Source organism: Microcaecilia unicolor, chromosome 3 (assembly GCF_901765095.1).
Source record: "Microcaecilia unicolor chromosome 3, aMicUni1.1, whole genome shotgun sequence".
Classification (NCBI taxonomy): Eukaryota; Metazoa; Chordata; class Amphibia; order Gymnophiona; family Siphonopidae; genus Microcaecilia; species Microcaecilia unicolor.
In genome coordinates this window covers 90212663-90227010 of record NC_044033.1, presented here as the reverse complement: position 1 = coordinate 90227010, position 14348 = coordinate 90212663, and the positions used below count along the sequence as shown (strand labels likewise).

General features: G+C 40.9%; 1 protein-coding gene and 1 long non-coding RNA gene across 2 annotated transcripts in view; one reads left to right on the top strand and one right to left on the bottom strand.

Annotated features, from left to right (window-relative positions):
• COMMD1 (copper metabolism domain containing 1) overlaps positions 1–3693 on the top strand; it is a 314539-nt gene extending 310846 nt beyond the window's left edge. Inside the window, exon 3 of the mRNA XM_030196165.1 lies at positions 3483–3693. Within this exon, the coding sequence (XP_030052025.1) occupies positions 3483–3590 (108 nt within the window). The 3' untranslated portion in view covers positions 3591–3693. The remainder of the gene's footprint in view (positions 1–3482) is intronic.
• Positions 1189–14348, bottom strand: part of LOC115465592 — a 46881-nt gene continuing 33721 nt past the window's right edge. Inside the window, exons 2-3 of the long non-coding RNA XR_003941437.1 lie at positions 2343–2439; positions 1189–1392 (exon numbers count right to left, since the gene is read on the bottom strand). This is a non-coding gene — a long non-coding RNA (uncharacterized LOC115465592). The remainder of the gene's footprint in view (positions 1393–2342; positions 2440–14348) is intronic.

Sequence of the window (14348 nt, the reverse complement as noted above, 5' to 3'; positions counted from 1 at the left end):
GGAATACTCTTCCTTCAATAATCCTTCTTGAATGGGTTCTGATGGTTCATGGGGCATCCACTAGGCCACAATCTTATTTATATTATTTAGTTGTTTATTCTTTTTTCCTCTTTTTTGTATAATTTGATGGTGTTCCTTTCTAATTTTCCCATGTTTTATTGATGTACAATGCCTTGTTATCTTACTGAGAGAAGGTGATTCAGCAAGCTCTAATAAACTATAAACTTGCTGCACAGGGTCAATTTAATATTCAACTTTACTTTTTAGTAGAAAGAAAGGTCTGGATAAAAGATTATAATGTAACTGGAACTAAATATACTCAGGAGTAAGTTAATGAAATATCTGTTCACAGAAACAGGGCCTTTTGAAGGTTTGGGGGATAAAACTAGTATTATAATTTAAAAAGCATATGTGTAGCAGAAAGAATTCTTAATAGTGTCAGTGAGGATAACGCTGGACATCAAGTATGGTCTGCAGTATTACAAAAGGAAGGGAAATGGTCAGAACGAATGGCCGTAAGGGTTTCATCTGCCGTGATAGTCTGCTTCTTTGTACTTAGGTTCTGGTTGCAATTTGGGTGTTTGCCCCAGTACGTTGCCTTCAACATTCAGTTTTACTGATAGAATAAAAATACTTTCCACTCAAAAAAAAGGAAGATCTTATGCATCTTCTTATGGAAACATCCATGGTATATGTCAGTACTTCTCAAACCTCTCCTGGAGGTGCTTCTAGCCATTTGAGTTTTCAGGATCACCACAATGAAAATCCATAAGAAAGATTTGCATTCAATAGGTCTCCAGTTTATGAAAATGTATCTCATGTACTGTATGTTTATTGTAGAAATTCTCCAAACCCGTCTGGTTAGATATGTGCCTCCAGGAGAGGGCTGAGAAGCATTGTAGTATGTAAATGGAATGGTATTTAAAAATATATTTATGTAGTGCTATGTTGCAAATTGTTTTGAAAGAATATTACCATTTGGTTGTCTATAGGCATTACATAGGGATAGGTAAATGGTGGCATATCAGGACTATTTGACCCAGTCTGTCATATTTTGTGCTACTTAAAAATATATGTGTTATAGATGTATCTTCATTAGTGCTCTTTAAATATTTATTACATGTTAATTCAATCAATACACGCTAAAAATCTGTAACATTAAAAACATGTATTAAAATGAATCTGTGAAAAAAACTGAAAATTAATATATAGAGTCTTGCTGCCGTTTTATGTTGGCTGACCTTGCCTTCTCCTCTTAGAAACTTGAGTCATCCATTGGGCTTTTGTTCCATGTAATTTAATGGTTTTCATCTGCCATCAGGTTTTGCGTTTCTTTGTTTCTAACGTAGGTTTCTCTTCCCCTGTTTCTTCTGTTTCCTATTGTTTCCATATCTAGTGCAGAATGAAATGATATGGCAATGACCATGTGAGTCCACTTAGAAGGTGAATGCATTTGTGAACATGCATTCAGTTTGGGCACCTAAAAATTTTAAGTGTGCACAAATCGTTTGTGCATTTTCATATATATGAATTAACATGCATACAAATTAGAGAGTTGCATGGGGACAGAAATGTAACCCGTCCCCACCTATCCCCACAAGAATCTAGCCCATCCCTGCTGCAAGTTATCTCCATTCCTACACATGGCCCATCCAGCACCGCCCCTGCTCTCACCGCACCTCACTGTAAAGTCATCTTGACCCGCCCGCAAGAAAGCCAGATTCTGTAAATACTGGTAAAAGTAACATAAATGCATTTTCTTCCATACTCTGCTAAATAAAAATTTTTAAAGATTCACATTTCCAAAAAGCAAACATTCATGAGCAGCATGTCCCCATTTCCTTTCCCTCCCATCCGTGAGTAGCATATCACCCTCTCCTCTCCATCCCCTTCTATCCCTTGAGCTCTATTTCCGCTTTCCCTTCCCTCCTATCCATATATGCCCCCCTTACCAAAATCTTTTCCAACCCTCCTTCCCTCCCTTTTTACGGTCCCCTCACTCCTTCCCACCCACAGTTCCCCCCATGCATGACTCAATCCATCCACCCACCTCTTCCCTCCAGCCCTGGGTGCCCTCCCTGAACTTACCTCAGCACATCCTGGTGGTCTAGTGACTTCTTACAGGCAGGAAAGAGCCCCACTCTTTCCTGCCTACTGCCGCTGATCCTCTTGTTGCCGCTGTTTTTTTTAAATGACTGCAGAAACTTCAAGCAGTGGCCTCGCAAGACTTCAGGAAAGTGTGGGGATCTTTCCTGTCTGTAAGGGGCCACTAGACCATCAGGATGTACTGAGGTATGATTGGGGAAGGCACCCAAGGGGAGGGGAGGCAAGACTGGACTTACCTAAATTTCTGCAGGATCCCCGCAAGGTCTGGATCCATCCCCTTGGACCTTGGCCCATCCTGTGGGATTCCCACTAGCCCCACTCCTGTGCAGCTCTCTATGTGTGTAAAAATAACATTGACAGACGTTCAAATATTTGAAGGGTATTAATCTGCAAATGAACCTTTTCCAGAGATGGGAAGGTGGTAGAACTAGAGGACATGAAATGAGATTGAAGGGGGGCAGACTCAAGAAAAATGTCAGGAAGTATTTTTTCACGGAGAGGGTGGTGGAAATGAAAACGGTAACGGAATTCAAAAATGCATGGGATAAACATAAAGGAATCCTGTTAGAAGGAATGGATCCTCAGAAGCTTAGCGTGGATTGGGTGGCAGAGCCGGTGGTGGGAGGTGGGGCTAGTGGTTGGGAGGCAGGGCTAGTGCTGGGCAGACTTCTACGGTCTGTGCCCTGAAAATGGCAGATACAAATCAGTGAGGTATACACATAAAGTAGCACATATGAGTTTATCTTGTTGGGCAGACTAGATGGACTGTATAGGGCTTTATCTGCCGTCATCTACTATGTTACTATGTATTTAGGTGGGAAAAACATGAAAAACAATTCCCAAAAGTTGGGAAAAATATGTTTAAAATGAGCATGAACTGAACTTTTTGTCCATGCACAACTCTACCACGTACCCAAGGAAATAAAGGTCAGCAATTACTGGGATGACTTTATCCACTGGTCATTTGTCTACTAAGCTAATACAAAAGTATAATATACAACCTGTATCCTGTTCTTCTCAGCTTTTTTGAAATTTTGTTGATAAACAGAAGTCTTCGTAGGTTGTGATAACTTCCAAAAATACAGCAAAAACAGCCCTGAGGTTTCACAAGATCTTAAAAGGTTTTAACTTTAAATGGAGTATGTCAATACTAGTTCTAAGATCCATTCTTCAGAGCAATGGAACATATCTAACAGACATCAACTGCACCCTACTCTGGACACTCTGTTTACTTGTAGCCACTCCTAGTGTTATTCCAAATATCCCCATTGTGGTATAGGGATAAATTCAAGAGTAAAAATCAGTATTTAATACATTTTATCAAAGGTTCTTTGTTTGCATCACCCAACTCAATATTTTCTTTCCTTGCTTTCCAGGAATCTGAATTTCTTTGTTTGGAGTTCGATGAAACCAAGATTAACTATATTCTGAAGAAACTGTCGGAAGCTGAAGAGAGCATAACTGCATTGATTCACACCAGTTGATCTTCAAGATTAGCATTGTTTTTCTACTGGGGAAAGTGATTTAATTTGAAAGATAATACAAAATGCTTTTCAATAAACATGATTTTCTATGATATAAAATTGTTGCCTCTAGCTTTGAGCTAATCATCCTATATAATAATTCTCACCTCCAACAGGATGTGCTTGGGACCGTGCCTGCCGGTAGTGGTCTGCTAGGCAGGCACGCACTGACCTCAGTGACAGACAATTTGGCAAAGCAAAACAATCTGAGTGCTGGCCATTAGGACACAGGGTAGATAGGAGAGTTTTAAAAGACTGAAGGAAACGAAAGTGTTAAACTGGAGAAGGGGGGGGGGGAGTTGTGAATGACTGAAAGACATGCAAATTTGGGACAGGAAAACAATCTCAATGCTGGCCATTAGCACACAGGGTACATAGGACAGTTTGAAAAGACTGAAGGAACCAAAAGTGTTCAGGGGGGGGGCAAGTTCTGAATGAATGAAAGAAATGAAAATTTACGAGAGGAACACAATCTGAATGCCGGGCATTTGTACACAGGGTAGATAGGACACTTTTTAAAAGAAATTAAGGACGTGAAAGTATTACATCTTGGGGGAGGGGTGAGGAGGAAAGCGGTGGGGTATCCGGATACTGGGCGTTAGGGCCACTGGGGTACATAGACTTTTGAAAGCCTTAAGGAACCCAAAGTGTGGGAAGGAGGAGGAAAAGGAGGGGAGGGAACGGGGTGAGGGGCATTAGGAACAGGGGAGGGGGCCCTGTCACACACTCTCATTCTCACACACACACTGTCACACAGACAGTCTCACTCTGTCACACACCCGCACATTCACTCTGGCTCTCTCTCTCTCAAACATACACACTCCCAGGAAAACCTTGCTAGCGCCCGTTTCATTCGTTCCAGAAACGGGCCTTTTTTACTAGTATTATATAATTATATCTATAGCATTTGCATTTTCTTTGGCTTCTGTCTAGGTTCCTGTGGTCAACTATCTTTTATTAGTTTATAACAGTTAATTAAAACTATCACTCAAATATATTTCACAGCTGAAATATAGAGGTATCTTGCAGAGGAAATAAGGCGGATATATAGATTTATAATAAACATCTCATACTTTAATCTGTAATTAACAATGGTGAAAAATAGAACTGATTCTGTGGAACAGTGACTTCAAATACCTCTAATAGTGTAATAGACATCATCAAGTATCAATTCTTGTACATAAAGACAAATGAAACAAGCACAATTTGAATTCATTTTCATTTCATTTATTAGCATCTATATTGTGCTCTTATCCAGAACGAAGTACAGTGTAACATATAATAAAAAAATACATTAAACAAAAAACATAGAACAATATAGTTAGATTTAGCACAAAACTGTGTTCCCATTATACAGGAATCAGTTTGGAGCTTGCATCAACAAATGTCCATAGGACCGACTATGGAGTAAACTCTCCTCCACGGGAAAATGCTGCCAAGATCTAGAGAGAAAATACTCAAAATTTCCAATCAAAAAAGTAAAAAACAAAGCACTTCCAAAATACACGAGTTCTCAGAACGAAGTGCCCGTTTCGGCTGGTACCAATGAAGACAGTATGGTAAATATTGGGACGATAAACTCAATTAGCACTCTTTTCTATCACTTTTCTTTTAACAAATGTATTTCAAGATGCTTTACAATTGTGTATATTTTTATACAAAATCTATTAAAATATTGTCAAGCCTCATAACTCAGGCTGCAGCTTTTTACTGAGTGCTATAAGGGATCCAGATTATTTATTTAGATTTTGCTCACACCTTTTTCAGTAGTAGCTCAAGGTGAGTTACATTCAGGTACATGGGATATTTCTCTGTCTCAGGAGGGCTTACAGTCTAAGTTTGTACCTGAGGCAACAGAGGGTTAACTGAGTTGCCCAAGATCACAAGGAGCAGCAGTGGGATGTGAACCAGCCACCTTTGGATTTCAAGACCGGTGCTCTAACCACTAGGCCACATGATCTTCTAGGTTGCTTGGACCTAAGAGCACCGTGATAGCAGAACATGCAGTCAGGGAAAGAGAGGTGCCGGCTAGCACTACTATGACAGGTGCATGTCATCCAAATCACTCTCCAAACTCAGAACCACCTGGCATGCCATCTGGGGGAAAGTAGGGGCAGCAAAGAAAGAATATCCCAAAAAATCACCACACTATTTATTTTTTTTTAATATTGACACTCAAAGGCAAGGGCTAAGAAAGTGCTTCTCAACCCTTTCTGGAGGCACACCTAGCCAATCAGCTTTTTAGGATTACTAGAATGAATATGCCATAAGAGAGATTTGAATACAAGAGGCTTGCATTACATGCAATTTATCTCATGCATATTCATTGTAGATATCCTGAAAGCTTGACTGGTTAGGGGTGGGTGCCTCCAGGAGAGGGTTGAGAACCACTGGGATTAGGAATGAATTTTGAGCTGGAATTGAAAAGGAAAGCAAAACAGAGAGATACGAGTAGGTCATTCAAAATAAGGTGCACCACCAGCTGCAGATGGAGTATTCAATGAGACTGTAACAGGATGCTAGCCTGTTGTACTGGATTGTAGATCTTTTCTCTCAATCCAGGCCATGTTTTCTACTGAGCAGCCAGAAAATCTGCATGGAGAGCTCTAGATCCAAGTCCAGTTAAAGTGACGTAGAATTATATAACGTAATACAGACAATGCAAATAAAAAGTAAATTAAAAATTCAGTGACATTCAATTAAAGTCTATGGACCTTGCAAAGGTAAAAAGCAAACTCTTATTTTTAGCATGCGTATAAAGCCTGGCTACGTTAAACTAAAAGTCTAGCATTTTAATTAGTTTATATAATTAAAAGCCTGATCAAATAACCAGGCCTTTACTTTTTATTCCAAAAGACTTGGTAATCACCAATAAAATGGATATATCTTGGCAAGCTGTTTCAGAGCCTAGGAGCCAGACATATCTCTCTGGCTAGTGCACAGTAGCCTGATTTCACATAGGGAAGCACTAATAGCTTTTGCCAAACATAAAGAAAGCGAGTGTGTGTCTGATAAGATGAATCTGTCTCCTAATTAGAAACAGGTTGAGGGCTGCTACTGAAAGAAAAGAATGTAAAGAAAAGCAATTTGATTTGGACCACAGAATAGAGAAGGGAGGCAGGTCCTGCCTTTTCGAGTGGATGAGATGATGCATAGGTCGGAGCATATTGAACATATGAAAATGAGAGATTTGTGATTTTGAGATAGTAAAAAATATTGTGAGGTTTATCTCTACTCAAAAATATTTCTTGCAAGAATGTATGCGCTGCTGCAGGTGAATAAAGGTATTTGAAAATGCTGCCAAGATCTAGAGAGAAAATACTCAAAAATACGCTGTCAACTAAAGTGGGAAAAAGTAATCAATAATAACATCCGTCTTCTCCCACTTAAAAATTTGACAGCCCTGAAAACCTCAGCGGTGCACCTTACATACAATTTATATTAATGTAAGGATTTTCTGCACCCACCTCAAGAAGTTCAATAGGCAATTTTTCAAGAACTTTAGTGTTAATTTCTTAGCTTCCCCATGGATAGTATTCTTCATATAAACATTCTCCAAAAACAATATAGATCTTATAGCATACACTTATCTTGAGCAGAGCATATGTCAGACGGGGGGTACATCATCCGACACGATCATGTATCGCCCCCCAGGGCTGTTTCAAGAACCATCCCCTCAAACATCAATAGCGCCTACTTAGTTCCTGCGTATCAGGTCTTCCCTGCATTAATATAAATTGTATGTAAGGTGCACCGCTAAGGTTTTCTGGGCTCTGTTAAATTTTTAAGTGGGAGAAGACGGATGTTAAGATCTAGAGAGAGGCATACTTTGGAGCATCTTCATGAGATACTGAAGAAACTGATCTCTGATTGTGAGGTTTTCCTTGCTTCTTGTATGCTGATCTGCAGTGCTGCATGAAATTAAGACCATGTTCACTGAAAACTACTCAGAAGTTTAATAACTGCCTAGGGAAAATGGTATCTTGGCTAAAGATTCAAAGGCTTTCTTAAGCTAAATTGTACCAAGATTGAGCTACTGGGAGTGGGAAAATAAAATGCTGGAGGATCTGAAGGGCAAAGTGATCCTTGATGTGGATCATGGCTGTGGATGCAGGGAGGGGGGCTGGAAAAAAGATAGTTGAGGGGGACATGTTCATGGAGGGGTAAGGGAAAAGAGGGAAATGCAGCACATAGAAGGGGATGGAGAGGAGAGGGGGACATGCTGCTCATTGATGGGAGGGAAAGGGGGATATGCTGCCTATGGATGTTTTTTTTTTTAATGTACTTAGCAGAGTGCGGAAGAAAATGCATTTCTGTTATTTTTAACAATATTTTCACTGCTTATAGAATCTGGATTTCTTGGGAGATCTCCAGTTTTTGTCTGTATGTTATTTGTGACCCCCTATTTTGGATCAGTTGAGGGTCTGTCCATGTTCTGCATGTACGACAGGATTCTGCTAGCATGTAGTGTCTGTATAGGAGTCTGTAACAGTCCAGCTTGTTCCAGTTTCCCAGTAGTGAGTATATTGATATATAGGGTAAGAAATGATTTAATTATATCAAACTGTTTGGTTTTTGACACAGTATTATAACATTAAAGAATCTGCTGTAGGGCCGGATGCTGATCTGTTTGCAAGATATTTAGTTAGTAAGATAGATAAGATGAAGGAGACTGTGACATTCCAGGTTGGATGGAAGAAATTAGATGCAACTCCATTTGTTAAATCTTGGATGAATAGCAAACATAAGTTGGCTACATTTATAAGAGTGCAGCAGAAATCAAGCAAAACATTCTGTGAAAATCAATTGGTCGTAAAGAATATTGTTTGTTTTAATATTATTTGTAAATCGGTTGCTGCCTATACATATCCATTGTACCAATAAAGTGTATAATACAGTTGTACATATATACAGTTTTGGGGTTTTTTTGGAGAGCAAGCCCACTGGTTATTGGCTTTCTGCATAAGGCCTGACATTCTTCTCTATAATCTACTGCTAAAAAACAGAAATATTGATTTCATCAATGATGGCAAGCTGTCCAGGTCCTGCTGTAGCAAAGCAGTCCCACACCATGATACATCCACCACATGCTTATTAATTTTATTTAAAATAGTTTATATACTGTAAATCTGCATTGGCATGGATAGAGAACATAAAAACGAACAAAGATAACCAAAGACAACATGAAAAGGCCCTTTTTGCATAGGTCGTTGAGGGAAGAACTGAGAAGTCTAGGTCAGGACGTGCATAGTTCCCCCTGTATCTTACAAAAGGCTCTGCTGAATGCAGTGTTTTGTAAAATATCTAGGATGTGCAGGAGTGAATGTTTATTTCCCAGCATGTCCAGTGGAAACAGCAGTTTTACAAACTGTAAATGTAAAAAAACTGCACCCCATCGCCGGAAATTATACATTTCTGCAGTTAGGAACATGGTGAGTTCCTGGCTGTAGCAGCAGAATCTGGTTCCATGTCAGGCTGATATCTGAATAGTGGGGATTTGATTGGATTATGATTAGATTTATTTACTTGATATACCGCTTAGCACACACAGTATTAAAGCAGTTCTCCTCCCACCTCCGAACACAAGTAAGGCATTCCCACCCCGTGAAGGGCCCCAGACTTTACCTGGGGTTTCCCTGGTGGTCTAGTAAGGAGCAATCTCTAATTGATCCTGGTCCATCCAGTGCCCAGGTTCAAAATGGCACTTCTTGATCCCTAGTGACTTTGTGTCATGTGGGGTGGTAGAGGGGATCTGGGGGAGAGAGGGGGGGCTTTACTGGTGTTGGAGCTGGCTGCGGGAAGGGACAGAAGGGGTTCCTTCTGCCTTTGCACCTGTCTCTTCAAGTTGGTGCTTGTGCATGCCTTGGGGCAGGTGCAAAACTGCAGTTATTTATAAAACTAGATGTGGCTCCCCATTGTAAAATGTGAAGAATATTTATTTGTTTATTTATTTATCTATTTATGCATTCTTGTATCCAGGTTTTGGTTCAAAGTCGCTTACAATTTACATTTTGGTGAAGTTACAGTAGTACTTTGTGTTGTGGAGAGGGCATCTATAGTTTGTGTAGTTATTCAATACAGTTTTTGTGGAGATAGATTTGAAGAGGAAAAGGCAATGATAGCTTTTGTAGTTGTAGAATTTTTTAGGAGATAGTTATTCATATAGTTACATAGTAACATAGTAGATGACGGCAGAAAAAGACCTGCATGGTCCATCTAGTCTGCCCAAGATAAACTCATATCTTGAATTTGTACCTGTCTTTCAGGGCACAGACCGTATAAGTCTGCCCAGCAGAATTTCCTGCCTCCCAACCACCAGTCCTGTCTCCCATCACCCGGCTCTGGTACAGACCGTATAAGTCTGCCCTCCCCTATCCTAGCCTCCCAACCACCAACCCCTCTTCCCCCCACCTGCTCCGCCACCCAATTTCAGCTAAGCTTCTGAGGATCCATTCCTGCTGCACAGGATTCCATTATGCATATCCCACACATGTTTGAATTCCGTTACCGTTTTCATCTTCACCACCTCCCGCGGGAGGGCATTCCAAGCATCCACCACCCTCTCCGTGAAAAAATACTTCCTGACATCTTTTTTGAGTCTGTCCCCCTTCAATCTCATTTCATGTCCTCTTGTTCTACCACCTTCCCATCTCCGGAAAAGATTTTTTTGCGGATTAATACCTTTCAAGTATTTGAACATCTGTATCATATCACCCCTGTTCCTCCTTTCCTCCAGGGTATACATGTTCAGGTCAGCAAGTCTTTGGTCATATGTCTTTAGGAGAGGTGGATTTGAAAAGGAAAGGCAACAATAACTTTTGTAGTTAGCTGTAAAATCTTTTGAAAAGAGAGGTTTTCATTTCTTTCCTGAATTGAAGGAAATTTGTGATGCTTCTTATGACTTTTGGTATTGAGCTAAAAGATGATCCCAAAGTTACGAGCAGATGAGACAGGCCCGATGAGAGTGTTATGGGGGAATGGGGGAAGAGGAGAGGTTGGTTTAGCGGGAAAGATAAGATGCCCAGTCTTGGTCATGTTTAGTTTCAGATGGCGGTGAGACATCCAGGCAGCAACGTCAGATAGGCAGGCTAATACTTTGGCCTAGATTCCTGCTGAGATTTCTGGTGTGGAGAGGTAGATCTGGGACTCATCAGCATAAAGGTGATACTGAAAACCATGGGATGAGATTAGAGTACCAAGGGAAGGAGTATAGATGTAGAAAAGAATAGGTCCCAGGACAGATCCCTGAGGTACACCAACTGAAAGTGGGATAGAAGTGGAGGATGATCCACCAGAGTAAACACTAAAAGTACGATGGGAGAGATAAAAAGAAATCCAGGAAAGACAGAGCCCTGAAATACAAGTGAGGACAGTGTATCAAGGAGTAGGCGATGATCAACAGTGTCAAAAGCAGCAGATAGATCAAGAAGGATGAAGATAGAATAGAGACCTTTGGATCTGGCCAGGAACAGGTCATTGGAGACTTTAGCAAATGGTGTTTCAGTTGGGTAGATGTAGGAGTAGGTAGCTTCTGGTTTCTGCAGTGGCGTTCCTAGGGGCGCTGACACCCGGGGCGGATCGCCGATGCGCCCCACCCCCCGGGTGCAGCGCCCCCCCTGGAACAGCGCGACCCTCCCCGGCGAAAGAACCCCCCCCCCCGGGTGCACGCTGCTGGGGGGGGGGGGTGCCGCGCGCCTGTCGGCTCTTCGTTTCGGGGTAGAGGGAGCATGAAAACGAAGAGCCGACAGGCGCGTGGCACCCCCCCAGCGGCGTGCACCCGGGGTGGACCTCCCCCCCCTTAGTACGCCACTGGGTTTCTGGGCTTGAATTCCTTGGGAATAGTTCTATCATGTCAAGCATATATTTGGTTGCTGTTCTGAATAGTATATTAAAGATTAGGGTGCTTGCTTTGAAGAGTAGCCTTTCCTTGACTGGTAGCCAATGTAGGGAAAGGGAAATGGGACTTGATATACTGCCTTTCTGAGATTTTTGCAATTACATTCAAAGCGGTTTACATATATTCAGGTATTTATTTTGTACCAGGGGCAATGGAGGCTTAAGTGACTTACCCAGAGTCACAAGGAGCTGCAGTGGGAATCAAACTCAGTTCCCCAGGATCAAAGGCCACTGCACTAACCACTAGGCTACTCCTTCACTCTGAGAAGTGGAGTTGCCCTTTTGTATTTCAACTTCTTGAATATTAGTCTTTCTGCCGTGTTTTGGACTGTTTGCAGTGATTTTAGTGTGTTTTCCTTGCATCCTACATATGCTGCAGTACAGTAGTCTAGTTGCAATTGTATTGTTGATTGAACCAGTATCCGGAATGATTATCTAGGGAACTAATCTCTTACCCTTCTCAGTTTCCATAGTATTCTGAAGCATCTTTGCTACTGCTTATATTTGGTTTTCCAGTGTTAGATGTTTGTTAAGAATGATTCCTAGTATTTTTAGTTGTGTTTCGATGCAGTATGTTTGTTGGTTGATTGTGAAGTTTTGGTAAGAATTGGGGTTGTGTGGGCAGACTCCGCCCCTTCTGCCTCGCATCACCATATGCCTGGAACAGCCTTCCCGAGCCCATACATCAGGCGCCCTCCCTGCCCATCTTCAAGTCCTTACTCAAAGCCCATCTCTTCTCCCTTGCTTTTGGCGCATAACCACCTTCCCCACTCATTATACCTACACTGACTACATAGTTTGTAACCTTTAGATTGTAAGCTCTTTTGAGCAGGGATGGTCCTTCCCATGTTAAACTTGTACAGCGCTGCGTAACCCTGGCAGCGCTATAGAAATGCTAAGTAGTAGTAGTAGAATTTGGTTTTGTCTCTGTTCAGTTTGAGTTTGAAAGTTGTTGCCCATTCTTCCATGAGGTCCAGGCCTTTTTTTAACTTTGTCCAGTATGCTTGTGATACTGTTGTGAAAAGGTATGAAGATGGTGATGTCATCTGCATATATGAAAAGGTTGAAACCCATTAATTCCAAGTTTTTTACCAAGTGACACCATCATTATGTTGAACAGTATTGGTGATATTGGCCATCCCTGTGATACCCCAAACTCAGAGATCCATGAGGTTGATATCTGGTTTGACATCTTTACCATATAGGTTGTGGTCCTTAGGAAGCTATTGAACCACGTTGCCACTGCACTTCTGATTCCCATGTTGTCGAGCAGTGTCATTAGTGTAGTGTGGTCTACTAAGTCAAACGCACTTGACATATTGAATTGTGATAGCAGTATGTTTTTTCCTTAGCATATTAAGCTTCTGAATTTCATTATCAGAGTGGTTATGACCTTCTCAGTGCTGTGATGTGGTCTGAAGCCTGATTGGGAGTTGTGAGGGATTGAGAATTTTGTCAAGTATTCCATTAGTTGTTGTGTTACAAGACCCTCCATCGTTTTGGTCACTAGTGGTATTGAGGCCACTGACCTATAGTTTGTGATATTGCTGATCTTGCTAGTTGCGTTTTTGGGGATAGGTGTGAGTACTATGTTGCCTTTGTCTGTTGGGAATTGACTTCTTTCAAACATGTATATGATGTGATTGGTGAAGTACTTGATGAACCAGTCCAGCAGGTTTTTCATCATGTAGTTGGGGCAGTTGTCTAGTAGGCAGTATGCATGTGTATATTTTGTCAGTAGTGTCTTTAATGTGTTTAGTTGGGGTGGTTTGAAAGTGGTCCATGTTCTGTCTGCCACAGTATGGATGTTGTTTGTTTCGCAGTCTTGTAGGTAGTCTGTGATGGTTGTTTGTGGTTTTGCAAGATTTGATCTTGTGTTTGCTATTTTGTTTTTGAAATATTGTGGAACTCATCTGCAGTTGGTGGTGTTTCATTTGTTGCCAGTATGTTCTGGGTTTTCAGTAGTTTGTTCAGGAGTTTGAATATTTTTTTTTTATTGGTTTGTTTGAGGTTCATATATGTGCTTTAGTATTCTGCTTTCACTTTCTTTATGTTGTTTTATAGGTTCTTAAAGCTTTTCTCCATATGGTTTTGTTTGTGTCTCTTTTGATTTTGGCCCATGCTCTTTCAAGTTTCCTACACAGTTTTTTCATGTGTAGTAGTTTGTCATTAAACCAGGGACGTGGTTGTTTTTTGGTTCTTGTTTTGAGTGGTGCTATTTTGTTTAATGTGTTTTGACTTGTTTTATCCCAGTTTCTCATGAAGTGTTTATCCTCAGGTGATATGTTGCTATGTTCATTTATCGTTGTTGTCCAGAAAGTAAGGTGGTCCACTTTTTTTTTGTTACATTTGTACCGCACGCTTTCCCACTCATGGCAGGCTCAATGCGGCTTATATGGGGCAATGAATGCGTGTGGAATTCTTGGTTCTCTTTTCTTGCCGTTTTCTTTCCATTGTAGTGTGAAAGTGAGCTTGCTGTGGTCTGATCATAATACCTCTTCCCATTTGTGTTTTATTTATTTATTTATTTATTGCATTTGTATCCCACATTTTCCCACCTATTTGCAGGCTCAATGTGGCTTACATAGTTTTGTTATGACATTTACTAGTATCTGATTGTTATTTGTTGAGAATTTGTGAGCTAGTGTGTCTAATAGGTGTCCTTTTGTGTGCGATGAATCACCTTGTGCTGTTGTGAAATTCCATTGGTTTATGAAGTTCATTAGGGTTCTGGTTTTTGTGTTGTTTTGTTTTTCTAGGTGCATGTTTATGTCTCCTATTAGTAGGACATTTGGGTGATTGGTGCAGATGTTTGATACGAAG